At 37.2% G+C, this 25,942-nt stretch overlaps 1 protein-coding gene across 2 annotated transcripts; it reads left to right on the forward strand.

Annotated features, from left to right (window-relative positions):
- MBIP (MAP3K12 binding inhibitory protein 1) lies at window positions 1–25,942 on the forward strand. Of its 2 annotated transcripts, none has more exons than XM_004612124.2 (9): window positions 1–190; window positions 3,388–3,507; window positions 5,245–5,469; window positions 5,580–5,676; window positions 8,142–8,207; window positions 8,445–8,597; window positions 13,211–13,308; window positions 17,431–17,469; window positions 19,224–25,942. In XM_004612124.2, exons 1-9 carry the CDS (start codon window positions 62–64, stop codon window positions 19,329–19,331), a joined length of 1,035 nt encoding a protein of 344 aa, XP_004612181.2. In that variant the 5' UTR covers window positions 1–61; the 3' UTR covers window positions 19,332–25,942. The 2 variants fall into 2 exon arrangements, with proteins under 2 accessions (XP_004612181.2, XP_004612182.2); XM_004612125.2 differs by having other exon boundaries at window positions 19,227–25,942.

Here is a 25,942-nt window from a genome sequence, read left to right on the forward strand (position 1 = left end):
TGGAAGGGGGTGGGTTTGCGGAGGCGCCTCGGTGGTGGCGGGGGCGGCCTGCGAAGGTGTCATGGCAGCAGCCACCGAGCTTAGTCGCCCGGTCATCGGTGACAGGAGCGTGGAAATGAGCGGCAGCCCTAGCCCCTCCCAAGAGGTGCTCTGTGAAGTCTTTCGTTCCTGGCAGACCCTGGCGGGACAAGTGAGTCGGGGCCTGGGGCTTGTCCGCCCCTCCCCCTCGGTTCCTGGAGCGGAGGCGGCGGTGGGGGGGGGGGGGGGGGGACGTCTTGGACCTGCGAGCGCGGCTGGGCCGCCCGAGCATCCTGTCTCAAACCCGCCTGCGGACTCGGTTTCTTTGGCACTGTTCTCCCCCTGCCGCGAGTGGGGGAGAGTGTAAGTGAACTGCCGGTTGCGGGAGAGGAACAGGCTTGGTGAAAGTGAACGCCGAAAGGCTTCTCTGATCGTGTGGGAGGCTCCTGCGGGCGCTTCGGGACCCCTTTCCCTCCAGTTCATTCCTATTAACTTTTGATAGGTTAGTACGACCTAAGATTTCTGAAAAGGAAAAAAAAAAAAGAGAGAGAGAGAGAGAATCTCTTCTCCGTTTTTGAAGTCGGGGCGGGGATGTGTGTGTGTTTATTTGCACTTAGGTTCTTTTGAGTCCCTTAATTGTGTTTATTTCCTTTCATCCCTCTTCTGAAAGTTGTGTGCCTCTCATACCCTTTCAAACGGGGAGGAAACAGAATAATCTCAAATATTTCTACATCAACTTGTATGAGTTATGCATCGTTGAGACTGCTTCAGAACCGTTGTTTGACTATTAACGAGTTTAACTGGCTGATTAAATGGCTTTTGCAGAAGTGTCATCATAAAATTGGGTTTAAATAAAAGTGCTGCTTATTCTATGCCAATCAACTCACTCTTTTGTTTCCTGATGTAAAATGCAAAGCACATTTTAAATGAGAACTTGAAAGGAGACCTGACTGCTTTAAAAAAATAAATAAATATAATGTTTCCTTTGTATATCTGAGCCGTAATATCTTCAAGGCATGCAAGTTTATTACAGGACTGGAGCAAGTGCGTGTGGTAGGCGCTGTTAGCACTGGTGGTGGAAGTTAGTGTCAGCTTCCTTACTAGAATGAACTGTTTGTTTGTGAAAATTAGTTTTAAATCCTGGGCGGATGAGCACCAGTTCTTTTTTAAAGGTTGTTTTATTTTAAAATTTTAATATGTGTCTAGTGACTTAACAAGTAGCATTACTCTGGTGTAATGGAATTATTAATTGAATTTGCAACTGAATAATTCAGTTGTTTGCCAAAGATTTACTTAAGTTTTTTTAATGACAAGGACTTTTGCTTGTTATTAATATTTCAGTCTTTAAGCTAGAAGATTTGTAAGTGGTTTAAAAGTTTTGAAAGTTTGTAACTTTTTATGGCATGGGCAGTTCTTATAAGTTTGTTCTTATACCAAAACAAAACCAAAAAAGTTTATAGCTTCCCTATAATGTACAGGTTTTTTTTTTTTTGTATTTTAAATGATGACATTTTTAAGCAGCAATAGGAAATGGTTTAAACGTCTTTTGAAATATTTGCAAAGGGCATTTAAAGATGCATTTAAAAGTTAAACATTTAGTCTGTTGGTACAAATAGAAATGTGATTAAAACTTTCATATGTTATTTTTGTAAATGTTTAGAGTAAATGGCGAGTTTATGTAATACAGTGAAGGGCCTCTACACAAGTGTCAAAAAGTAGTGTTTTCTCAACTAAATGATAACCATTTCGATATAAGCTTTATATTTTAAGTTGTTTCAAGATCAGAATTCTTTCTACACACCTATACTGCACATAAGAAATTTTCTTTATAGAGGACAACACTATTTTTTGATGAGATAATTTTAAAGAATGCTTTTTTAAGTGTGTGTTGTAACATAACTACATGCATTTTGTATAATTGTATTATTAGCACTCCATGGGAAACATAAAATTTGGAATGCTAAAACATATATTTAGGTCAGATTTCAAATTTATTGATCTTGATCTTACTGCTTCATCTAGGCAGCCAGTTATACTAGATTAAAAAAGTATTTCTTGTTATTGTAGGATTTTTGTATTAATATAATCAATGTTTTAACCGAAAATACATATCTAAATAGTCCCGGATGACTAATATATTACTGAGTGACTGGTTTACAAATATAGACTTATTTTTTCTTTAGAAACAAGTGTTGGATTGCTTGTATTCCAACCAGTTATATAAACTTGTTATATAGTTGGCTGTAGATCTTTTTGAGCCATGTAAAAGTATGATGATAGTTTACTTGTCTAATAAAATATTTATAATTATATAAATTTAGATTAATGTGCCACTCTTAATGTAAACTCTTAAGTTAATATAAATTAATCTATCCACCTTCACAGATCATCCTGTTTTCTTTATACTTGTCTAATGTAGACTTTAAATGTCTCTGGGCTAATTTTCAAAGAAGGGAGTCTTTTCTGTCTTAAAATATTCACTCAATGGAGTGCCTTTTTTGGATACTTCTTTGTGTAGTGATTTATCTTTTTGTTTTCTTATCACTACTCATATTATCTATTTGAATTAATTGTAGCATTTTATTTTATAGGAGGCATCACTTATATTTTATGATTTCCGAGAAAGTAGTGATGTTAATTTGAGTTTATTATGCGGTATATATAGCCTTACAGTTTATCATAAAGATGGGTTCATGGAAAAGTTTATGGTGGCTCACTTTTATTTAGTTTGAAAGGCAAGAAGTAGAAATATTCGCACTACCTTTTTTTTTTTACTAATTTTGATAGTAATTTTATATCCAGGTAGTTTCATATAATTTTATTCTAATGATCAGTTAGCCACACATAGCTAGCTTTCATAAGATGAACTCTGACACTTTACTAGAAAATACTGTTTAGAAGAGAATCTGACAATTTGGCCATTATCTCACTATTGTAGAGAAGTTTGTTTTTTTTCAGTTAAATAGTAGTTCAATTTTTATTTGTATCAGAACTTTGGTAGATTTGTTTGTAACACTCAGAGTAGGATTCTGAGAAAGACCTCTGTTGGCTGCAATCCAAAGGTTTCTGATTTTTTTATATACTGTGTTAGAGAAGCTTTATATTTTTGTCTTTCTTGGACATTTTCACATGTAGGTCATCCCATCTACAGGTCTAGGAATCAAATTAGAATGAAACATCATGTTTTGTAATGAAAATTGCGCCTTTCTTGGCCCTTTAAAATGATAACTAGGCTTAGCATTTTAATATATCATTAAAAACTTGGTAAATTTGAGCTAAATAGGCATACTGTAGAAATTTTTGTAACAGTACCGTATGTAGTGCTTAATTGTGTAATTTTTGTGATGCTGCTCGTTTGTCCTTTTGAAGCTTAACCTCAGAGATGATGTGGTGAAAATTACAATCGATTGGAACAAGCTTCAGAGTCTCTCGGCATTGCAGCCTGCTTTGCTCTTTAGTGCACTTGAACAACACGTTTTGTATTTACAGGTAAATTTCTTGTTAAAAGTGTTAACTTGATAGAATGCAAATTAATTGTAACAAAATGATAAGTTGCAGTTTTTGCCAGTTCTATGGTAGCACTAAGTCAATAGTATTATTAATAAAGCCTGTTTCATCCAGATTGGATCCAAATCTGTTAATTTACGTAGTGATCTGAAGGCCAATGTGAGTGTGAAGAGTGAATGGATGCAATTCTATTCAACTCTAGACTTGCACTGAAAATTCAATACCGTTCCATCTTTGGTGGGTTATAATTAAGCAATAAGACACGGCAGGTGTGTGTCATGCTATGATAATGATTCCATGCCTTGGGTGAGTTTGGAGGCTCATGGAGTGCTTTCAGTGGTTCAAGAAGTGGCATTATCCCAGCATGACACATCCTGGAGTGTCTATTGCAATTAAACAGTTTCAGCATAGTTTTAAAAAGAAAGTAATTTCTGTGACATTAATGTCTCATCTTAGTAAGTAGCCAGTCACTATTTTATCTTTTCTTTTTCTTAACAACTTGAAATAATTCCTTCTTTCTTTGGGAAGTCTAAATTGAGTTATTATTTACAATAATATTGGTATATTTTAAAAGTATTTCCATCTAATGACTGAACAGAATTATGACCTTGTTGGTTTCTGATTGAACATTTCTACAGTTGTGATTGCTATAAGTTTTATCTCAAATCAGAGTATAAACTAAGTGTCCTAAAGGTAAATGAAAGAACTATTTGGTCAGTTTATTGCTGTTGAGATTTTACAAGGTTTCAGAAAAGTATTTAACTAGAAAATAAGCCAAATTGTGGGCATGAAAATAAAATAATTAGAACATGACAGGTGTTGATGTGTTTTGATTAATGGAGTAGAGATTAATTTTCAGCTCCCTGTTAGTGAATATGGGAAATTTAAAATCTGCTTCATTTTAAAAGTAATAGTTAACCCTAGTTTTAAAGGGCAGAAGCAGTGAGCCAAAGAACTCAATTGAGGTCTAATTGTGGGGTGGAGGGATAGTATAATTTACAGTGTACAACAGGTCTCTTTCCTCTCAATGTAGTTGTAGGCATCTGTCTCTTTTCAGTTTTGGATCGTGGTAGGTTTTATTTTTGCCTTGGTTATTTTCTTCTTATAAATTTAATTTCATGACCCAAGAAGATATCTTTCATATCAGAAAGATCCTAAGTGTTCACTCACCATAACACCTATAGCTACCATGTCTATGCTCTCTCATTCTCTTTGGCCAACTGCAGCTTCAAGTGGAGGATCTCCAGCGATATAGTGATAATGCAGGCTTTTGCTGAGTGGGAGCAGTGGCTCTCCTGTTAAGGAGGAAAACTACTAAGCCTTAGTGTTCTGAGGAGGCATTTTGAATGACATGTTAATTAAGTGGTATTGGTGCCAGAGGCTGAGACTTTGATTTGGCACAAAATAAAAGATGAGTGACAGAGTGATTCCCTCAAAGAAAACTTTACATTTCCTCATATATTCTTTCTTTTAAAAAAAATTTAAAAAACACACATAAACTAGATTTATAGCTAATAATAATTATTATTATAGCAGAAAATAGCAAACACATGTGGTCGGATCTATGTATCCAAATAGGCCAACTTTTCAAATTTAGTACTTTAAAACTTACATTTACAAAAAAATTTTTTAATTACATATGTAATTATTTATGTAATTTGTTAAATGTAAAATTTTGGTCAGTTTTAACCTCCACAGATGGAATTGTGTTCTTCTCAGCCCTTTTTAGCAAAACTTCAGCCTCTGATTAAAGAGGAAGATATAACTGTTGTTGAAGAGAAAGGAAAAGCAGAAACAGGGAACAAGGATGAAGTCAATGCCAGATTTCCCATTGATGGCCTCCAAGAGGAAGAAAAGCACAAAGATTGTGATTTAGGAGATGTGAAAAAAACGCAGATTCATTTTGATCCAGAAGTAGTCCAAATAAAGGCTGGAAAAGCAGAAGTAAGAAGTTATGTTTTGGGGTATGTTTTTTTTGGGGGGGGTGATGGCAGGTATATTTCTAAATCTTACTGTGTTTAAATTGTTAAAACTTGCATACTTATTGTTTATAGATTGACAGACGAATATCTGCATTTATTGAAAGAAAACAAGCTGAAATCAATGAAAATAACGTCAGGGAATTTTGCAATGTTATTGATTGTAACCAAGGTAACTACCTAGAAGTTCATTATAATCATAGGATTTTAAGCACAGTTTTTGTTTTTATTAAAATCTATAATATGAAGAACACTATTTAATGAGTTTATAAACTAAGGAAAAAGAATTTCTGTTTAGTATAGACTGTTGCAGAAATGGTTTTCATTTTGGTCACATAAAAAATCAAATAAATGCTAGTATTAAGAAACGCATGTTTACCCCAGGAGGAAGACTGATTCAGAGTTCCTTTAAGTAATGAAGGTGATGTGTGAGTGGCTGGGTTGCTCTCTCTAGTAAAAAGGAACTAAGCTATATAAATTTCTAGTTTGTAAATGTACTTACAAAATTATGTTAATGCCTTTAAGTAAACTTAGTAAAGTTAATGCTCCTCAAGAGGGAGCAGTTTTCTGACTGCTCCAGAGCTGTTTGAAATGTTTTTATTATATAACCAATGTGTCATGGTTCTTCATGAAGACTTTGATGTCTTATGTTTACTTCCTTTCTCTCATCATGCATACAGTTGCTATTTTTAAAACCAGATTCTCCTTTCCCTCTCCATCTAATACTACAGATAGATCTGCAGTTATACTGCACGATACAGAATAATGCAAAGCATTGTTAGAACTCGTACTCAGGCACTATAGTAATAATTTGAACAAATATTTCTTACGAAAATTTGTGGAAATGAGTTCATAATTGGAATGAACATTTTTCTTATTGCCTCTGCAATCTCTTAGCTAATTGTTATGAACATAATTGTCAGAAGAATCTAGATTTGACTCTTATTACGTTGACAGTGATTCGTTCTTTTAATAGTAAAATAAAACAGGTTCAACTTGTCCATCTTGTTCAAAATTCCATCTTTTCAGCTGTTCATATTAGACATGACTAGCTCTAGATTTGCTATATTTTCCTGTTGGTCTTTCAGAACAGGTGCAATAGTGGTGAAATCTCAGGTACTGTGATCCAACTGCAAGCAGCCCATGAGAAGGGGTGTGTTGAGGGAGCAAGCACATGTGTCACTAATGTTATTCCTCTGTTCTCCCTGCTAACTCTATTATTATAAACCACCAGGGGATAGAAATTGACAAGAATTGAAATGCTCAGCAGGATTCCTTGGCCCATTCAATCCCTTGCTGGCTCAAAACAGTACTCGCAAGAATTGCTGTGGAGAGTGACTAACACTCATACATTCACTATCCACACCATGCTGAATTTCTCAGTGATGGGTCAGCTAATCTATATATTTGAAATATAGCTCTGGAATAGTGAATTTTTTTTTAACTCTTTGCTCCATGAAATGGTAAAAAGAGATTGAAGAAGTGATGTCCCTTTAACATCCTTTGAATTGCCTCCAAGGAAAACAAACAACTGTTAGTGTATATATACATATAGATAGATAAACGTGGATATATATGTATATGGATAAGTTAAATATGCAGTTTTATTTACAGTATTTCAGCAGAACTATTAAAGATAAGTACTTAGGCTGAAGAAATACTAATGTTTTGTAATGTTAGTACTTTCCATTAAATTAATGAATTTTTTTTTTAACAGTATCCTATTTCAGTTGTTCTTTACCATGGTAAAAGTGTCTTTTACCATGATCCGTTTTTTATTGTAAAATATTCAAGAGAAGTTTTTTTAGAAAATGTAGCATAATACATGGTTTTGTTGAAATACTTTATCATGTTTGACATATTTATATATTATGTTAACATCTTTCTAATCACCCCTTTGGTTTATAACTTATTTGTGGATAATCTCATTGAAAACAAATTGTACACTTCAACTTATTGGGGGAAAAGAGCCAATTTTCACAACTTGTCTTTCTTAAAATTTCATTTTTTGAAAGAGGCAGAATGTAAAGAGGTAAATGTCTTTTGTGATTAGATTTTTTAAGTGAGCATTGGCAATCTAGGGAAGGTGAAGAGGAATGTATTACACTTGAGGTTTCAAGATCGTTTTTGTGTGGAGTTATGAAATAAAAAATGCGTTAATGTGTAATCCTTTTTATTAGATGTTCACTAATTTGATCTGTATGTAACATCAAAAGTGCTATATATTTAAAAAAAGATATTTTAGTGGAAGTACTTTGTTTTTAAATTTCTATGATAAAGCAGTGAGTTGATGTATTTTTGGCTTAGAATGAAAACACTATCTAGAGTATAAACATTATTTTCTCCAAAACTGTGCAAGTGGTTTGTAGAAAGACAGGTTTTTATTTAAAAGTATATTAAGTGATGTCATTGTAATTGCTGACTTTTCTACATCTTGTTCTAGAAATTAGATATTATTATAAATTTTAGAGGGGAAAAGTCACTAAATTTTATCATGTATGTAATGGTAATTTATTTTTGAAATTGTTATTTTCTTACTATGAGTAGTATACAGATAGGAATTAGCAGAAGTTTATCAAAATGTCAACATTTTATATGAAGACTGTCTTTAAACTTTATACTCTACATTCTCCTTAGAAAATAGCTGTGCAAGGACTGATGCTGTTTTTACCCCTTACCCTGGATTTAAAAGTCATGTGAAAGGTAAGGATTTGCAAGATATCTTAACCGCCCACAGAAACTTATTCTAGATTATAAGCAAAGTGGAACAGAAGTAATTTCTGTGTTTAAAATTTACTTATTTTATAACAGAATCTAGCCTTTTATATGTGGGCTGTTGACTAGATGGTTTCATAAAAAGAAAATAAAGTGTTAAAGGAGAAAGGATTTTCTGATTTTTAAGATGTAAGTGTATGCAGGCTCAAAAGTCTCTTGACTTAGTTTCTAGAGTTGTGAATACATATGGACCCCAGACTAGACCTGAGGGAGCTCAAGGGCCAGGTCACAAACCTAATAGCCTGCTCCGGGACTGTGGCAATCAGGCGGTGGAAGAACGGCTACAGAACATTGAAGCTCACTTGAGGTTGCAGACAGGTAAGCAGAGTTCTGGGTGGGGCCCTGTGACACACCTTTGCAAGTGGCTACAGAAATTCCAGAAATTCATTTAGTCATCTCATTTTCCAGTGCACCTGTTATGGACAAAACATTCTTACTGGACACACACACACACACACACAGACATGGTCTCTGTATGTCAAGGAATTTACAGATTTACAGTTCACATGTTAATGATGTTCCTCCTCCTCTTTCACACTTTGCACCAATTGAGTGTTAATAGCATTGAAATAGGCTATAAATAGATCCAGGCATGCTATTACTAGCTGCAAACTAGGGCATTCTTTTTCCTGTCATCAGTTTCATAACTTAACAATGACCACCTCTTATTCTTATCACCCACTGTGCTAGGTACAAAGTGTTGATGAATATGATGCTAGTCCTCAAGGATCTCTCAGTGTGGATAAGCATATGAATAAATAAATACCATAGAGAAAGTACCCTAACATTTATTGAATAATACTTAGTGCCCGTTACTCTGAAAGCATTATGTACATGTTGGAGCGATAGCACAGTGGTAGGGCGTTTGCCTTGCACGAAGCTGACCTGGGTTTGATTCTTCTGCCCCTCTCGGAGAGCCCGGCATGCTACAGAGAGTATCTTGCCCATATAGCAGAGCCTGGCAAGCTACCTGTGGCGTATCCAATATGCCAAACACAGTAACAACAAATCTTATAATGGAGACATTACTGGTGCCCGCTCCAGCAAATCGATGAGCAACAAGATGACAGTCACAGTGACAGATGACAGTGATGCTTGCTCCATATTTACTGAGTGCCTCTATGAGGTCCCGTGATGATACTGTCAGGTAAAAAACTGAGGTTCCGAGAGCCTGAGCAACATGCTCAAGGAAGTAAGTGATGACTAGACATCTACCTCAGATTTTCATTCACTACACAGTTAGAGACTCCCTTCTCAATTATATGCCAGGTCCTATGAATTCGTCATCTAAGTGTTTGTAAAATCTATCTACTTCTGGCAATCTTCCCAGCCACTACACTAATAAAAGTTACTAAGTGATGTTTCTGGTTATTTAGTTTTTTTTTTAGTTCTGTTTTTATTTAACATCTCCCAAGTGATGCTTAGGAGGTCCAGGGGCCCCTTCTGGCAATTCTTGGTTATTGGGGAGGGTAGTACAATGTTAGGGCCCAAAGATATGGTGTTCCTCCAGCCCTGTAATTCCAAGAAGTTCCTAGGCCACCCTGGCCATCCTCAGAGGGCCTTTGGAGCCATTCCTGGTAGAACATTCCTGGTTCAGGGACCTCAGGCTTACACCTCATAATACTCAGAGGCTGTGTGGGGCTCAGGAGTGAACTGAAGCCAGTCTTGATTTTGATGTTTGGACCACACTCAGTGTTCCTGATGTGGTGTGTGGGGCCACCTCTGGCAGTGCTTGTGCTTAGGAAATTATGCAGTGCTGGGGGTTGAACCCAGGGTTCCCATCAGTAAAGCGTGTGTTCTAGCCTTTTATCTCTCCAGCTCCAGTTTTTAACCTTTCCTATACCTACGGACTGGCACCAGTCCTTGGACAGTGGCTTAAAACTGCTGCTCTAGACCGTTCTATTCCCAGTGGTCAAATCAGCTTCTTAGAACATCAGATCTTTTCAATCTCGTCATTCCTCAGCTAAAAATTCCTTTAATGGTTTTCTGTTGCCCTTATATTCACACCAAATCTTGTACTTACCCATTCATTTCATAAGAATTAAGTACCTCCCATAAGCCAACAACTTAAAGGCACTGAGATTACACGTGAACAAAACTACTACAGAAATTATTTGCTGCACTAAAAGAGAAGGGTTCTGGATTAAAAAAGCTTGACCCAGAGAGGAGAAAGGAGATCGGCTTGGGAAGGTGTTGTGATGCTGCTGCTTTATTGTAAATGTCATTCTAGACATGTGTCTGGGCTTCCCAATCATTCTGCTACACTCTGAGGCTTTCTGTGTCCATGCCGATTCTTTGCTTTTCCTTCCCAACCCCAGATTCATATGGATTCTATTTTTTCCCTATTATTTTAATTAAGTTTATATTGATTTTTCCATTGGTTTACAATACTAAATAAATTCCAGTAGTATAGCTTCCTCATCTATTTAGTCTCATAGCACCTGAGACTCACTGCTCTCCTTTATGAAGTTTAATAATAGGTGTCTCACATGCTGGATCAGTAAGTGCTTTATGAGCAGCTTTCTGTTGTGTTCATTGCTTTGTACCTAGCATAGTGCCCTGTCATAAGCCAGATACCTCCTCAGTTGTTTACTGAATCAGCCATTGTTTATTTCACCCTTGCAGAGAATGTGTAAAATGCAGTGAGGACAGACTTTTAGAGTTCAACTCAGGGAAAGTCAGGGATCATATCTCTAAGGAAGTAACAATTACCCCTTTGAATGGTTAGTAGGAATTTGTTAGTGGGCATGAGCAAACTATTTTGGAAAAAGAATGAATAGAATCTGCAATATATATGTAGGCACCAGCTGTGGTTTGGAGCATTCGGAATTTATTCTAGTCTGGAGTAGTTATTGTGTAGACATGGCTTATTAAGTGTATTAGTACCAACTAGTTAATTTTTAGTTAATTTTGAAAAATACCTGGTAAATGTCTATCGTGTGCCAAGCACTTTTATTTTAGAGTGTGGATCCTGTGGACTGAACCCAGCTCCTCATTTGTGTGAGTCATGCACTCTGCCACAGAGTTACACCGTTTAGTCTGCCAGACACTATTTTAGACACCAGGGATACCAAGTTGATGTCATCATAGACCCTGATTCCAAGATCTTTGCAGTCTGTTTGGGAGTGTAGAGATGAATAGGGAAACGGAATAGTACAGAGGCACATGGGGCTCCATCTAAAGCAATTCAATGGTGATTGATAGCTGTTGAAAGGTACAGAGGGAAGAGGTGGCATTTCCAGTAAAGGAAGGAACAAGAGCAAAGTCAGATGAAGTTACTGTCTTACTTTAATCATGAGCAAGAGTAACCAAGATCCCAAGATTAAAAAATACATTCTCAAAAAAGAAAAAAAAAAGCAAGAAACCTTTTGACCTTCTTAGAGTTTTTTATATTTAACAAGTTGAAGCTTTTGATATAAAAATTTCCCATATTCTTTAATTGCATATTGATTGTTTAATTATGTATTCATTCAGTTAGTAAATATTGTGCACCTGTGTAGTCTGAACTGACGTTGCCGAGGTGTGTGTAGTTGTACAAGAGACTCCCCAGCCACACCCAGTGGGCTGAATGTCAAATGCTACCCCTTTGGAACTTAAATTAGATGGAAGAAACAGTAATAAATAAGTGCAGAATGATCAGTAGTACTGATTATTTGGAGAAAAATAGGGAACAAAAATGGGGGTTTCAGGTAGGGGAGATAGTCAGACTGGCTGGTTTTATTTTTAAGAGGACAGAAATCCTTCCTTACAGGTAATGTTTTTGAAAATTTTGGGGCAACTCCAGCAGTGCTTAGGTCCAAGGCCTGCTCCATGCTCCCTCCTGCTGGGGCTCTGAGGACTGTATGTGGCCAGAGATTGAACCTGTGTTGTCAGTGTGCAGGGCAAGCACCCTACCCACTGTACTCGGCCCTGCTCTTAGGTTGGTGAGAACAAACCTTGAGTGTGTGGAAGCAGAAAGAAGGGACCACAACTTTGAAAGCTATGAAGGTAGTTGGCCTAGTTGAATAACAGAAGAAAGTGATCAAGTGACAGGGAGGAAACAAATGGAGGAATTTATTGGCTCTTGCAAATGTGCTTTTTTTATGTAAGACTGAGATTGGATAGTTTAGGACTAGAAGTGAAATATTCTAACTTAACCTTTTAAAATGTTCATTGGCAGGATAGTGAGAGACCTCAAAAGACTGAGTGTAGGCTTTGCATGGTGGAGCCCGGATTTGATCCTAATAGCAATGATTCCTGAGTAGCACTGGCAGTGGCCAAAAAGCAGAAAGGAAAAAACAAAAAGACTTGTGTTGAAAATAGAGTTTATAAAATGCCATTTTGGAGGTTGTGATAATTCATAGTGGTGATGCTGATCTGGAGCAGAAAGGCTGCAATTGGAGGTTCTGAGAAATGAAAGGATTTAGAATATGATTATAACCTTGAAATCTGAGCAATTTTGATTACATTTCCCCTGCCAAGAAAGCTTGGTAAGAATTACGGTAAAGCCCCTCTGTAACATTCTTCTAGGTTAAAAGAAAAAAAAAAAAAGGCCTGTAGTAAGATATACAAATTGAAGGAAATAATGAATGTGTTGCAACTATTGTCAGTTGTTGTTAAGGATTTTACTTCATCCCAAAGTCGATTAGAAATGTGCTTTGTTCTTTATAGAAACTTTTTATGTTTAGGATCTTATAAAATGAATTCATACAAAGCAAAACTCCTAGCAACATAGGAAACAAAATGGGGCTTGGAGAGAGGCACATTATATATTTTATAGTGTATAATGTGAAAAAATGAACTAAAGATTTAATTGTTGAACTTTTTTTCATTTGTCTTCTTGATTTAACTACTTCTTTTCCTTTTGCATAAATGTCTTGCATGATATTTTAAGGATAAGATTAAAGAAGAAAGAATTCTATAGTTTCTCAGAACTTTTTAAATGTGTTTAGGTGGTCCAGTGCCAAGGGACATATATCAGAGAATTAAAAAACTTGAGGATAAAATACTTGAATTGGAAGGTATCTCTCCTGAATATTTTCAGTCTGTGGTAAGTACTCTCTCTCTACCCCCCTCCTCCCTTTTTTCTTTCTTTATACATATAGATGTATATACATACACACATACATATATATGTAATTTTATTTTCTAGCCACACCTAGAAAGGGCTGCTCTTGAATCAGTGCTCAGAGGTTATTCCTGCTGGTTCTTGAGAAACAGATGGAACTCTGGCCTCCTACATGCAAGGCATGTGTGCCAGCTTATTTGTCTCCTGACCCAAGTATATTACTCTTTTTTTAAAAAAAAAATTGTTTTTTTTAAGGGCTTACTCATGGCTCTGTTTTCAGGATCACTTGTGGTGGTTAGGGGATCATTAGTGGTACCAGGTATAGAACTGGAATGTCAAATGCAAAACAAGTGTCTATACTTCGGCACTGTCGCTCTGGTCCCAAGTTTAATATTTAAGTAATCTTATTTTAGGGTATTGTATGAATATATTTTATTCATTGATCTATATGTGAAACAGTTCAAAGATAAATGAACATATTAGTAGGGGGTTACTTAGTTCTCTAAAAGTTCTGATTCTGAATATTACTGACATAGTTTTCATTAAGTGATACTTTTATTGTAAATTGTCAAAATTCTCAAACCTCCATTTTCATGACATGATAGATAGATCAGCTTGAAAAGCAGTCAGTCCTTCACTCTGGACTTAATATCTTGGAATAAACAGAAGCTTCCTCTGGGCATCTCTGTCAGTTATCCCTTCTGTCTCTTTAATCCTCACTCTCCACAGACTCCTCTCCTCAGCTCAGACACGTTTACATTCCTCTCCCAGCTAAACAAACAGGCACCCACCTTTGTTTTTACCGTAACACCCAGACCTTTTGGAAGGTTGGTCTATAGTTGCCTAATTCTTCAACTGTAGCATTCATTAACTTACTCATTTATTCATTCTTACTCCTTTTTCCAAGAACATTTGAAAACAATGTTGTGGCTGATAAGGATAAGGATCTCTAACACATGAACTTGTTTCAGACCAGTACTCTTGAGTTCATTGTGCCATTTTTCAGTCTTCTGAGATGATTATTGCTTTTTCTGAGGTTTGATTTTTCTTTTTCTTCTCTTTTCTTTTCTTTTCTTTTCATTTTTCTTTCCTTTTTTCTTTTTTTATTTAAGGCAGAACTATATTTGAAAGAAGTAAAATAAAGTAAAAGTGAACAAAAAGTTTAGTTCACTAAATTTTTGGTGACATTTTTACAGTAACTTCTAATTTTCAAAAAACCTTTGTAACTTGTATTGAGCATAGGTCGGTATATGAACGGTGAAAATATATATAAGTATGAAGCAATCTTTTTTGAGTTTTATATTGGAGTTTAGAGTCAGGTACAGAGAAGAAATATTTTCAGGGCAAGGGATATAGCTAAGTAGTAGAAAAACATGCCTGAGTGTAGGAGCCCCTGGTTTCTATATCCAGCCTCAAAAAATAAGATGAAAAAGTTTTTTGTAGACTAAAAAGGCACGTTTCACAACTCTGTGAAGCAAGTCTTAAATATCAAAAATTTAGAATGTTTCAGGGGTGCTGGATATTATGCCTCTTGCAGTCTACCCTGTTTCAACCCCCAGTACCACTTATGGTCTTGAGCACAGAGCCAGGAGTAAGCACTGAGCACTGTCATGTGTGACCACCAAACAAAAGTAAAGAGTGTCTCAGTGATTTGCTTCCCTCAAACATAAAATGAGGTTTATTAAAGCACCAAAAATTGAAACTAATTAAATGAAATTTTATCAGTCAGATAGCACATTGCACATGGTATTAAGTCTCAGTAAATTTTGGCACTTGCATTATTTCCTGGAAAGTAGCTCTGTGAATATGTCTTAGTGTAGAGCATTGGTGGATTGTAATGCACAATCAAGGTTATTCCACATTTGGAATTGTTCTTTGAATATATTCCCCTGGGAAACTTCATACTTTATGTCTTTGTTTCATAGTCTACAGTAAGTTTAGTATATTGAATTTATCTCCATTAAGTAATCTCTAGGAAGGCTTTTCTTTCTTTGTTGCTGGAGGGCCAGGGAGGGAGGGTATAAGGCCACACCTGATGATGCTCAGGATTTCCTCCTGCACTCAGGATTTACTCCTGGCAGTGCTTGGGGAGAATCTTATGGGGTGCTGGGGATTGAACTGGGTTGTCCCATGCTGAAGGCAAGCACCTTACCAGCAGTACTACTCGAAGGCCCCAAGAAAGGCTATTTTTAGCATTCAGTTTTATACTCTTTTAAAAAATGTAATCAAATAATAGTACTAATCTGATAAGAGCATCAGATGCCTCCAGGGAGACCTTGCTTTATCACCTTCTCTGGTTCTGGTTTGTAAAAGTTTAAGATACATCTGTCAACTAAGCTTGGTTATCAAAAGATAAGCCCTTCAAGACATAAGCTTGATTTGGGGCATTTATTACTTGTACACAGGGTAGAGTATTTGAATAAAGACAGGCGTAGTGAGATTGCAGAAGGGTTCGAACTTTAAACTGTGCCCAGAAGTTTAAAGTCTGGTCTTCTGGCCAGGGAGAGGAGAGTTTGTTGGAAGCATTTGCAAATGAATGTGACCCAGGAAAGTGACATTTAGACAATGTATTAATATTGATGAGAGAAAAGTGGGAGAGAGTAAGACTAAGGAGACTGTTATGGTAACTTGAATGTGAAGTGAAATTCTGATCTGTGGACATGATAGTGTAGAAAAGAAAAGTTGACAGGTATTGATCATTGAATGTGAAAGTCATAAAGTACAGGTACAGTTTCTAGTTACAAAAATGATGCCATGTTATAGAAATAAGAAAATACAAAGGGAGATATTTGGGAAGGCATGCATATTTGTATGCCTGTTTTCCACTTATTTTTAACCTCTAAGGACAGGATTTGGCTCATCTGTGTCAGCTTCATCTTTGAACACAAAGAAAGACTAGTAGAAATTGAGTAAATGTATGAATGAATGGATCACCTGGAAATTACTACATTTTTTTAAAGGCATGTTTACTTTGTCCCAAACCACTGATGGGGGAGAATCTTAACTCTAGCCTGTAAAGTAACTTTGGGAGGCAAAGGGAAGTATTAGAAGAGGAGAGCATCTGAGATTAAGCATCATGTGTACAGGCCATGTGTGCTTACTGGGCCTGAAGCATGAGGTAATGATTAGATCTGGCTGCAGAATTAAATTGCGAACACATATTGGAAGACTGAGAAGGCCACATCAGCCAGTTTGCAATTTCAGTGTCATTAGAACACAATTTTTTGAGAAAAAGCCTGTAATTTAGATCCGTGTCTAATGGCATTTAGAATTCTAGTTGGAGATTAGCATCAGGCACACAGTGCTACTAACAAAAATAGTTTAGGGCAATAGCTTTTTTTTTTTTAATCTTTCTCCACCTGTTTGTGCACCAGTGGTTAAAAACCAGTTTTAGGTCTAGTAGGAAGGAGTCCACGTTCCCCCCAGCTCATCAAGCAGAGCTTCTTCAAATTTGTCCTTTTGTGATCCCTTTTAGCCAGAGAAACGCAACATGGTGCGCATTAGTGGTTGGATTATCTGGTTGATTTCTCATTAATTTTTGGTTGTTGCACATTCAAAAACCATTCACTGTTGTCAAATCTTTCATGACCCTTCCCCCCACTTCCCCATTCTATAGCACGGCCCCTTATGGGGTTACAGCACACAGTTTAGACATTCGGACATAAAGGGACTGTGGCTCGGTGATTTCACCATGTGTCTATGTGTGGTTTCACCCCTTGGCCTGATATTCTAATTGTTTTCCTCTATCTGATGCTGCTCCACTTGCTAGCTTTCCTGGGATGAAAAGGTTATTAAAAGGGAAACTAAGCAGAAACCCCTGACAGCCACTTTCCACAATCAGTAAGCCTCTTTAGAAGCTTGCAGTTAATGGGAAGGTATGTATTGCCAGAAATGAGCGTGTGGCTGCCATGTTACAACTATGCGTTTAATACCATCTTTGGAAAATCACATCCAAAATGCAAAGACAGGTGTCAACCATAGCTACGTGCTTGGTCAGTTTGAGGGCTTTTGTTTCTGCCAAAGTTCTCTTGCATATTTTGTCTTGAAGGAAAATTTGTTTAGATTTTTAATCATTGATTATCTTTATTTTTTCTTTTAACATAGAACTTTTCTGGAAAAAGAAGAAAAGTTCAGCCACCACAGGTAAGTTACTGCATTTTCATTTTGTCTTCTGAAAGCTTTATTCAGTTTTATAACTTTCTTTCTTACTAGTTTCTGCTTTGTTATGAGTAGGAATTACCACCCTGTAATTTAGGTTCAAATTTTTAAAAAGGACTTTTTGTAAAATGAATGTACTTAAATGAGAGAAATGATTTTTTTTCAAGGGCATGGAATGATCTAGATCAGTCAAACAAATACAAATCTGTATCCACCCGTTCATAGTAGAAGGATGTGTTTGGCACAAAAAAATAATGAAGGCTCATAATTTAAATCTCACTCACCCTTTCTTTAACAGTACCACTAAAAAGGAGCATCTGAAGTTTCCACCCAGGTTCAGACTTTTTGTCTTTATGTTGCAGCAAAGAATTTCCAGTGAAGACTAAGAAGTAAAATAGTTTTATTTTGGAAATATGAAGGAGAGCCCCATGAAGTAAAAGAGGAATTATTATACCCCAAGTTGGGATTTGTGAACAAGTCCAGAATTAGTGTGTCATAAAGTAAAGGGAATAAAGTGCACCTCCAGAGTGAAGGAATGTGGCCCACTCCAGAGGACATGCTCTAAGCAGTTTTAGGAAGCTGATTTTAGGGCATTTATCTCCAAACTGCCTCAGGTTCTGCTAACGGTCATTGCTGGCAAATCACCAAGGAAGAATTTTAGCTCTATGCTCTCTCCCGGATAGAGTCAGGCCTTTTTCCAGAGCTGGCTTCTGGGGACTCCTTTCAGATTATACTCTCTCACTAGACATTTCCATTGCCACGGGGCCTTCTATCTGACTGTCTACCTTGTCACTGTATTAGTTGAATCTTTCCTGATTAGGTCTTGTTAGTGTCTAATGGTGCTATAAACATACTGGTGGAGGTGGGATGAATGGCTCAGGAGGCCTGATGCTCCCACCCTGTTCTTAAGCCTCCCAGATCAGAGCTAGGGCCCAGTAATGTTCAGCTGCTCGGGCAACGCCAGCCGTACTCAGTGGACACCAGGGCTACATCTAGAGGTGGTCTGAAGATTCATGCAGTGCCAGGAACCGAACTCAAGGCCTAGTCTGTACAAGTTATGACTAGTCCATTGATCTATCTCCCCAACCCTCATATTATTACTTAATTTTTTTAGTTAGAAAAATTTGAGGATCCCCTTTCTATCTGGTGACGTAGTTAATAACAATTGATGAATTAAAAGAGAATTTCCAGGGGCTGGAGCCATAGCACCTCAGGTAGGGCATTTGTCTTGCACGCACTGACCCGGGTTCGATTCCCTGTATGCCATATGGTCCCCCAAGCACCACCAGGATTAATTCCTCAGTGCATGAGCCAGGAGTTAACCCTGTGCATTGCTAGTGTGACTCCCTTCTCCCCCCAAAAAAGAGAATTTCCAGGTAGTTTAAGCAGTGAAAATAATTCCAAGATTTAGGTTTAATATTTTGGCCATTGTTTTGTGAGAATGGTCAGTTGTTTTTGTTTCTGTTTTTAAATTCAGCCATTTTGCAATTCTTTCCAAGTATAACAGGTTCAGGGGAACCTTATCATTAGGAAAGAGAAAGGAAATATTTTATCTTATGGTTTTATGCCTTTAAGCTTATGATATAGCCAACATATATATTAAATTTTAAAACTATTATGAAGAAAAAAAACATGTGCTATGCTTTTGGGTATTTTAAATATTTCTAGTTCATGTAACACTTCTGTCTGTTTTAAAAGAGCTCAGAATCTTAGTCAGCAATCTGTGTTATTGTTTACAGCAGAACTATTCACTGGCTGAACTTGATGAGAAAATTAGTGCCCTCAAACAAGCCCTGCTCAGAAAATCAAGAGAAACAGACTCCATGGCAACTCACCACCTTCCATGAGAAGCGACTCCACCTGTCACATTCCTTGCTTATGTGTGTAGCACATGTAGTGCGGGTCAGTGAATGGCCGCGTCTTTACTCGTGTAGGCGTCTTTTTCTGAAGTCGAGTTATTTTCATATGAGTCCAGCGGTAATCTTCACGTATCCCAGTGCATTTTGAACTAATGCATTTTTAAAACCGCATTTTCAGAACGTACTCCCTTCTGTTTTAAAGGAGGTATTTTGGAAATTGAAAAATGTGGTATGAAAGTTTGTCTTTTTGTGAAAGTTCAAAAGTTCATCTTTCCCCAGGAAAAAAAAAATAACTAATTTTCAGTAATGAAATTCAGAAGAACTTTGTATTTGTAGTATCAATATTAGTTTATTAGTGTAAGTCAGTACTTTGTACATAATAGTATTCAGCGGAAATTTAACTGAAATAAATTTTAAATGACCGCATACACTTTTTTTTAAATGTCAATAACAGTAGATTCCACCTTTATCTCTTTGTTGGCTGTGTGATCTTGGGTAATGGACTTACCCTGTGGAATTAATATCATTGTTTATAAAATGGGAATCACAATAGTAGAATCTATCATTGTGAAAAAATAGTTATGATCATGTTTGTATAGTGTTTGAAACTCTGACCCAAGTTTAGTGTTGAGTAAATACTAGCAACTGTTACATAGAATGCATCTGTTTTGGGAAAATAGTAAAGATTTTACAAATTATACTCCTTTCTCTTGAGAGTCTCACCTTTTTTTGATGACCCAGTTATACTAGGGAGTACACTTGTTGCAATAGTTCCAAATTAAACATTGACATATGTGGCCACAGTTAAGGAGTATATGAATTGTTGGTTGCAAGAATAAAAAATCCATCTGCAAAAGCTTGCAAAAAATGGAGTTGGTAAAAAGAATCAGAAATCTGTGATTTAATTGAATGCGATACAGCTGAGCATTGTGTACTCTAGGAAGTACCAGTAGTTTATCATTTTCTCTCTGTACTTGCTTCTCGGGCTGGAGCGATAGCACAGCGGTTGGGCATTTGCCTTTCACGAGGCCAACCCGTGTTCGATTCCTCCGCCCCTCTTGGAGAGCCTGGCAAGCTACCCGTGGCGTATTGGATATGCCAAAAACAGTAACAGTAAGTCTCTCAATGAGAGACGTTACTGGTGCCCGCTCGAACAAATCGATGAGCAACGGGATGACAGTGACAGTGACAGTGACTTGCTTCTCTCTCTGGTTCTTTCTCAGTCTAGTTGTCTCCATCCACTTGACTCCTTGTTTTCTGTACTCCTCCCTTCTACTCTTTCTGTGTCTTCCTCTTTCTTATATTTTTCTATCTAGTCATCTGTGCATCTGCTTTATGTTCTGTGGACCAACTTCTCTGAAGGCTGCTTATTTTTGCTTCTCCTCATGGGGTGACACATTAACCCCATTTCTGTAGCCTTGGCTTGTTAAAGAAAACTCTGAATTCAGCTTTGTAGAACTTCATTGATCACTGTTTAACTGTCTCTCTTACTCAAGTCTTGCTTCAGAGATGAAATCTGACTTAGTGTGGTCTGCAGTCTCTATCAGTTGTGGCCAGGATTGGGGGGCGGGGTGAGGACCTCTTAAAGGAAGATGCAGTGAACATGCAACTTTGCACAATCACCTTAAGGAAAACTTAGAAATATAACTATTGGGCAGATATTTAACTTGGTAGTAGAGTATGTGTTTGGTATGTATGAGGTCCTAGGTTCACTTTCAGAAAAAAAAAAAATAACAAAAATGGGATTACTGGTAAAAACAAAGGCAAGGGCTTTGGAATTACCAAGAAAAGGATATGAACTAAATTGATTCCACTAATGCACTACCACTATATTTTTGTTCTACAGTGTGAAAAGTCTTCCAGAGTGTCGCCTGATGTGATGTAGTATTATTTTTATTGCTATAAATGCCTGCTCCTACATTGTCTTCTAATCACTTAATCACTACCCCGCCAGAATGACCACCTCTGAATTTATTGGCATGTTTTACTACCTCCAACTAGCAAAATGATTGGAAAAGCTCAACAATAAAAGTAATAAATTAGAAAAGGGGATTGACTAGAGGTGGGAGAGAACCAGAAAACAGGATTATATAGAGGCCACTGGTTTATCTCTCAAGCTAAGTGTGTTTCTTAGCTCTCGTGGCAGTGATGTAAGTTTCTAAGTGATGTCTGACAGTCCTACCATGTACCCATAAGGATTTCCTTTATCTGTTGTCCTTCAGACCTGTTCTTCTGAAGTACTTTCTATGGGAGTCCTCTCTCCACTTGACTAAGTGTTGTCTGGTGCCGGCATTCTTTTTTCCCTTGAGTCACAGTCTACAGAAGAGGCCACGACTCAACATCATGTTGGTATGAGTTAGTGTGTTGGTGTAGATACTTGATCAAGAAAGTCTTTGGTATGGTACTTGGAATCATTGTCTTTCCTAAATATATCCTTGATATACTTATCAAGGATAATATATTTAGGAATATATATTACTAAACATATATATAAAACGGTGATGTCGGGAATTTTTGGATAGGGTGTGCTTGCTTTAACCAATTGACATTAGTGTCCATTCCTTTGAGGGCCCTGCCTTCAAGAGAGTGAAAGAGAAACAGTGATTGAAAAGGGGCTTGAAGGGACAGGAAGCTCTTAGAGTCTGTCTCCAAAACTCCTTCCCCCACCCCTAGCACACACAGTCTACATTGCAGTTTAGGGAAATGTTTTCCTAGGGACTGGAAGTTGTCAGGGGGCTCAGCATTACCTCTTTTTCGGAAGAGGGCTTAAGTTTTTCAAACTTTTGGCTCTTGCTACAAATCTTCCTTGCAATTGCTAAACTTGCTTTCCCAAATACCTGGACCTGATCTTCAGCAATCTTGACAGGAAAGATTTTCTTTTATGGAAGGTAATATAGTGTGCTGCTTCTCCCACCCCTCATTCTCCACCCCTGTCTGCTTCTAGCCAGACTACCTAGTGCAGAAAACTATTAAGGGACCAGAGAATGACTATAACAGGACTATTTCCACCCTGTAGCTTGAGTTGTCTGAAGAGGTGCTTGTTCCAGATGTTTGAATATGAGTTGCTGTTAGCTCTGACTTAACTCTGTGCTCCAGTGTCTTTGTTCCTTATGAATCAAAGTATGAGAAAAGAATTCATATTCTCAACTTGGATCAGTTTTCCACCTCTGCACCAGTTATCTGTACTTAGAGTGGAAAGGTCTCCAAGAGCAAAACCAGCCATATTTTCCCAGGTGCTTCCAAAAGGGAAAGGGTGGGTTGGGGACTCCTAATTCACATCTTTGTGAAGTTGCGAACATTTTACATGAAAACAATTTGTGTTGATTAAACTCTAATATCATCTTGGTCCACTGGACTAAATTTTGGTTTTGGGTTTCCTTTTTTGAGCTGTTATAACTATAAGAATTAATATTTCATGATTTTTCATCTTTCTTAGGTATTCTTCAGGAGGTAAAATTCATTTTCTAAAAATGGAATTAAATTTATCTTTCAGTTGCCATAAGTATTACAAGCTATAAATCATTGACTCATTACTAATTAGTTCTTAACTATGCTTTAAAAAGATTAATAAGAAAATGGAACAATGGTAGAATCACCTAGGATAATTTAATAAAGTAATAAAGAACTTTTCTTCATTCTTCAGATCATTCTTAGTTTTTATCTAGCATTGCTGAAGTACATTACCTTTCAAGAGGTATTTGTCTTTTTTAAACATTTCAATGAATGTAGTTGAGCATTTAGAAGTTTTCATTTGGCCACTGTCACAAGTAGAAGAAAATTAACAGGAATTTTCAGAATTGTTGAAAGAATCAGAAGTTGAATGCAAAGAGAGGACAATACTCACAATCCTAATGATGTTTAAATTAATCATATAAGAGGTATCTCAAACATACGTCTTTTTCAAATGCTATTCCAAAAGTCTTTTCATACTCAAGAAGAAATGAGTGAACCATGTGTTTCTAAGGACAACAAAGAAATACGGTATTATCATACCCACTCAATAAGAAAGGGCTTCATTATACAATACTTTATATGAAGTACATACACCATTAATATTGCTATTAAATGGTATGATTGTAGTCTTTCATCTTTAATGGTGCTTACCCATTAAGTTTTACTTGATATATTTCCTAAATTGAAAAATGCTAAAATGTATAAAAGGGGAGATTGAAAGGAAATAAATGATGTAGAAATGAAACACCCATTGGACTGATCTTTCTAATTGGTGCTTAAAAATCTAAAACTTTAAATGTTTTATAGTAATTGTCATCCTTCAGTGAAGTCATATCATCAAAGCTTCTTATGAAGTATTGCATTTGGTAATGCAAAAAAGTATGAAGTGAAAATTGTTTATCATGCTTATATTCTTATTAAAGCTTCTGATAATATTTATACTAATATACTTCATTCATAAAGTCATTTTAAATATTTGTATATATGTACTTAAAGATTTACTGGACCCATGTAGTAATTGTGATGGTCATTAAGTTCACTAATATCTTTAAAACATGAAGACCTTTGTTAAATTTTGTATGCTTGACATTCATTTTTTTATAGTACAATTTTTTTTAAGCACCATATATTTAGGATATATAGGAATCGTACAGCATCTCAGAAAACTTGCACACAGCCAGTCCTCATCTGATCCCCAGCACCCTAGACCATGTCAGGAGTAAATCCTAGGCACTGCCAGGTGTGTCCCTCACTGTTCCTCCCTCCTCCCCCAGCACATGCGCGCGCGCGCACACACACACACACACACACACACACACACACACACACACACACACACACACACACACACACAAGACATGTTTGGGGGCAAGATAATTACTTTTCAGGCAGAATCCAGAATCGCTCAGTAGGTACTTCTTCCTCCAAAGGAGATGTACAGATTGGTCAAAATGCATGTGAAAAAACTGCTCAGTATCATTTATTAGAGAAATGCACTTTCGAATCTCTGTGAGAATGGCCTATGAAAAGACTAGAAACAAATGTCAGTAAGAGTGTGGAGATAAAGGAACTCTCATGGTATGTTGGGTGAGAATGCACATTAATGCAGCCTGTATGGAAAATGGTAAAAGGGATTCCTCAAAAAATTTAAAATCTACTTTGTCATCTGGCAGTTTCACTCTTTTTATTTTTTTGCTTTTTGGGTCACACCCAGCATTGCACAGGGGTTACTCCTGGCTCATGCACTCAGGAATTACTCCTGGCGGTGCTCAGGGGACCATATGGGATGCTGGAATCGAACCCGGCTTGGCCGCGTGCAAGGCAAGCGCCCTACCCACTGTGCTATTGCTCCAGCCCCTGGCAGTTTCACTCTTAAATAACCAAAGAATAAAAAATAAAAATCAATTGAAAAAGGTACATGTTCTTTGCCCCCCTGTTCATTGCAGCACTACTTACAATAGCAAGATGTGGAAACAGTGCCATGGGACGGTGAATGGGTAAAGACATGGTGTGTTAAAAAGATGAACTCTTGCCTTTTATAGCGACATAGATTAACAAGAGGACTATGCTAATAAGGCTAAAGGAAAAAGACAAATAAGATTTTACTTGTGGAATATCAAAAGCAGAACAGGAACAAACAACTAAACCCAAAGAAACCCTTGAACTCCACAGAGCTGAATTTTTCAGAAGGGGAGCAAAAAATAAAAGGGGTTCAATAGACTGAGTGAAGGATCAGTGGTACTCAGGTGGTAGGCATGTGGTGGCCTGTATTTGAAGGGTTGTGAACCTAACCTACGGTACTTCTAAAACCTAGTAATGTACTGCTATTACTGCAAAAACTTTTAAATCTATAGAGTGTCTGGAAAAATGCTATGGAAGGTGAGGCACTTGGCCTGCATGCAGCCGCTTCATTCAACTCTGGTTTAATCCTGAGCACCACTGAGTGGCCCTCAATTTCTGCCTACACACACACACACACACACACACACACACACACACACACACACACACACACACACACACACACACACACACACACACACACACACACACACACACACACATAAGATCACTTTCTAACTCAGGGTACTCAGCTGCTGCTATGAATATGTAAGTTGCTTTCCTTTGGGCTCATTCCTCTCTCTGAAGAAGCCTGTGTTGACTGTAAGATACATTTTATTTTTTTAAACAAAACTTTTTTTTTCTTTTTTTAATTTTATTGTATCACCTTGAGATAGTTACAAGCTTTCTTGTTTGGGTTACAATCTCACAATGCGGCAAATACCCATCCCTCCACCAGTACACATTCCCCACCACCAATATCCCCCGTATACCCCCCCCTTTCCCACCTTCCCCCTGCCTCCATGGCAGTAAGATACTTTGTTAGGTCTGGAGATGTAGGGAGCCATTTTACCTTACTGATCTTATCCTGTCACTATTTGTTTAATCACTAGCTAACCCCATGCCACACCTAGCAAAGGTTGCCACTCCTAATCTTACTGATTTTATCCTATCAGCATTTGTTTATTACTAGCTAAATCCCGTGCCACACCCTGCATTTCTGTTGGGGGTCCTGGTACCACCTCCTCCCAACAGGGAGGTATAAAATACTGTAACTGCCATAGAATAAATGCCTTTTCTCCCTC

This window comes from Sorex araneus, chromosome 3 (genome assembly GCF_027595985.1).
Source record: "Sorex araneus isolate mSorAra2 chromosome 3, mSorAra2.pri, whole genome shotgun sequence".
NCBI classification, from domain to species: Eukaryota; Metazoa; Chordata; class Mammalia; order Eulipotyphla; family Soricidae; genus Sorex; species Sorex araneus.

Coding starts and splice junctions, on each gene's coding strand:
- MBIP (XM_004612124.2), top strand. CDS start 62: ATGGCAGCAGCCACCGAGCTTAGTCGCCCGGTCATCGGTGACAGGAGC. Junction 8,208..8,444: donor ATTTAAAAGTCATGTGAAAG/GTAAGGATTTGC, acceptor CTCTTGACTTAG/TTTCTAGAGTTGTGAATACA. Junction 13,309..17,430: donor CTGAATATTTTCAGTCTGTG/GTAAGTACTCTC, acceptor CTTTTAACATAG/AACTTTTCTGGAAAAAGAAG.